This window comes from Alnus glutinosa, chromosome 10, assembly GCF_958979055.1.
Source record: "Alnus glutinosa chromosome 10, dhAlnGlut1.1, whole genome shotgun sequence".
Classification (NCBI taxonomy): Eukaryota; Viridiplantae; Streptophyta; class Magnoliopsida; order Fagales; family Betulaceae; genus Alnus; species Alnus glutinosa.
Genome location: NC_084895.1, coordinates 20,529,569 through 20,532,143, shown reverse-complemented (window position 1 = coordinate 20,532,143; position 2,575 = coordinate 20,529,569). Strand labels below are relative to the sequence as shown.

General features: G+C 36.0%; 1 protein-coding gene across 1 annotated transcript; it reads left to right on the top strand.

Moving 5' to 3' along the window:
* Window positions 1-388: 388 nt before the first annotated feature.
* On the top strand, window positions 389-2,180 carry LOC133879175 (UPF0481 protein At3g47200-like). The gene is made up of 2 exons (XM_062317711.1): window positions 389-1,339; window positions 1,728-2,180. The coding sequence occupies exons 1-2, from the start codon at window positions 395-397 to the stop codon at window positions 2,178-2,180; spliced, it is 1,398 nt and encodes a 465-aa protein (XP_062173695.1). The 5' UTR covers window positions 389-394.
* Window positions 2,181-2,575: the final 395 nt, after the last annotated feature.

The following is a 2,575-nucleotide window of genomic DNA, read 5'->3' as shown; positions in this document are numbered from 1 at the left end:
CATATATCATTTGGTAATTAAAAAATATTTTATATTTTTCAAATATAAAAAAAAAAAATATATTTAAAGTACACTTTTCTTTTCTCTTCCAGTTGTCTACAAAAAGTTGAAAGTCGCCCAGTTTATATCAAATTTCTTAAAAACTGGATTGTAAGAATTCATCCAATCAAATTTCTAAAAATGTTATGTAAACCTTGAGCATGTGAGGATCGATGTAGGTGTCATAATTAAAATATAGTTGAACTTATAGCAATGGGGATAACATTAGGGTATGAGGTTTGCCTTGGCCTTGGCCTTCGATCTACTGCATGACAGCCGTTTGTTTGACACTATATATATATATATATATATATATATTATAGGAAAAAGGGAGTTGACAACTTCAAAAAATAAGATGGCCAGGCCTGCTTTTACTCACTCAAGACTTGCATGCGAAGAGCTGATCATTGACGTTCCACAAGTCATGGAGCCTCTCGAGTGGCCCGAGTGTTGCATCCACAGGGTCCCCAAGCTCCTTCGCAAGGTAAATAGAGATGCCTACACTCCAAAGCTAATTTCCATAGGTCCTCTTCATCACGGCAAGAAAGATCTCAAGGACATGGAAATGCTGAAACTTAGATACTTCAAGGACTTCTGCTTCCGGACTGGGAAGTGCCAGAAGGAACTTGCAAGTATCATTGAAGACAACGAAATCAATATCCGCCATTGTTATGCAGAGGCTTCTAGACTCAGCAGTAAAGAGTTCGTTCGCATGATTCTGCTGGATGGTATCTTTATCATTGAGCTCTTCTTGAGAAAATCTGAGAAATATGAAGGCGATTATATATTAAGTAAACCATTGCTAACCAATCATATAATGGAGGACTTGATATTACTTGAGAATCAACTTCCATTTTTTATTCTCAGGGAATTACATGAACGCTTTTCCCCCCCTATCCAAGGCAAAAGTACTACTCCCTTTCTCGAGCTTGCTTGGAAATGCTTGCCCCAAGTCCCAAAAACACCCAGCAGGGACAGCACTGTGAAGGAAGTAAAACATTTCACTGATTTGCTGAGAACATTTTACTGTCCTTCAAAGCCGGACGGCGAAAACAAACCCGAACCAACTTCTCTTCTATGTTGTGCAACAAAGCTGGACGTCGAAAAAGAAGCCGGAACTAATTCTCTTCTCTATAGTGCAACAAAGCTGGACCAGGCGGGAGTCGAATTCAAGGGAGTATCAAAGAGACCCTTACTTGATATAGAATTCAAGAAGCTTCCCTTGTTGAAATATTTTCCTTGCTATAACTTCTCATGGCTCTTGGCTTGCTTACCATGCTTGAAACGCTTGAAGTGCTTGGTAATATTATTGATCAATCACCACTTATTTTAAAAGCTTGAATCAAAAGAAAATGATGAATTTAATAATTTGTTTAATATTCTAACACTCCCCCTCACGTGTACATGTGAGATATTTAATTAAAATATAAAATTATCTCACAAGCTGGTATCAGATCGAAAGTTCTAAGTTCGAACTGTCTTCATGATTCACCTCTCATTGTAATTAAGTATCCCACGTGTATACACGAGAGGGGAGGTGTTAGAATATTAATTAACTAATTAAAAAACCTCATCATTTCCTTTCGGCTTAGCTTTAAGATATGATGTTAAATTAATATTATCTCAAAAGTTTTTTAACTATAAGGAAAAAAAAAAAAAACTTAATCATTTAATTAATATTCTAACAGGTAAAGGTGCAGCCTACTTTAGAAGTCCCACAGTTCGTGGTAGATGATGCAGCTGAATGCCTTTACCGAAACCTCGTAGCACTGGAGCAATGTCATTACCCAACTGAAGCTTACATCTGCGATTATATCATGCTTTGGGATGCTCTTATCAACACTGAGAAAGACGTGGATTTGCTTGTTGAGAAAAAGGTTATTGTTAACAAACTTGGTCACAATGAAGCAGTTGCCGATCTGGTTAACAAACTTTGTGAGCAGACAGCAGAGAATGATCATTCCTATTTCCATGCTCTCGCTCAAAAGCTTCATGCGCACTACGACAATTCCTGGAACCGCCATATGGCATCTTTGACAAGTGCTTATTTCCCTGATATTTGGAAAGGCACTGCAACTATTGTTGGTCTTATAATCCTAGGATTCACTCTCTGGGGTTTCATTAGCCCCCCCTCAAAGTAGTAAGAGTTCTATTTGATTGCTTAATTTGTTAGAATATATTATTTCCTATACTGGCTTTATATATTCCTTATTGGATTATTCTCCATATATATAATTAATTGTGATTGTAATAAATTTCATGTAATTTGATTACCTTATTTGTGTTGTATTCATCTAATACATTTTCTATATAAAGAGGGATCATTGGTATTGTACACAGTTAGGGATTGTGCCCTAAAACTCCAATTGTTTTACATGAAATTTTAGTCATAATATAATAAAGTTTATTCACTGATATATTTAATGAACATTGGACATACATAACTATTTGCATGCATACTAATGCTTACTTATTGGTTATTATTTACATGTTAACGGTGTAAGGGTCCTTAAGTTACACTATATATGACTTCGGT

Excerpts from the sequence above, each read along its gene's own strand:
- LOC133879175 (XM_062317711.1), top strand. The coding sequence starts at position 395 with ATGGCCAGGCCTGCTTTTACTCACTCAAGACTTGCATGCGAAGAGCTG. Across the intron at positions 1,340-1,727 it reads TGAAACGCTTGAAGTGCTTG|GTAAAGGTGCAGCCTACTTT; the intron begins GTAATATTATTG and ends ATATTCTAACAG.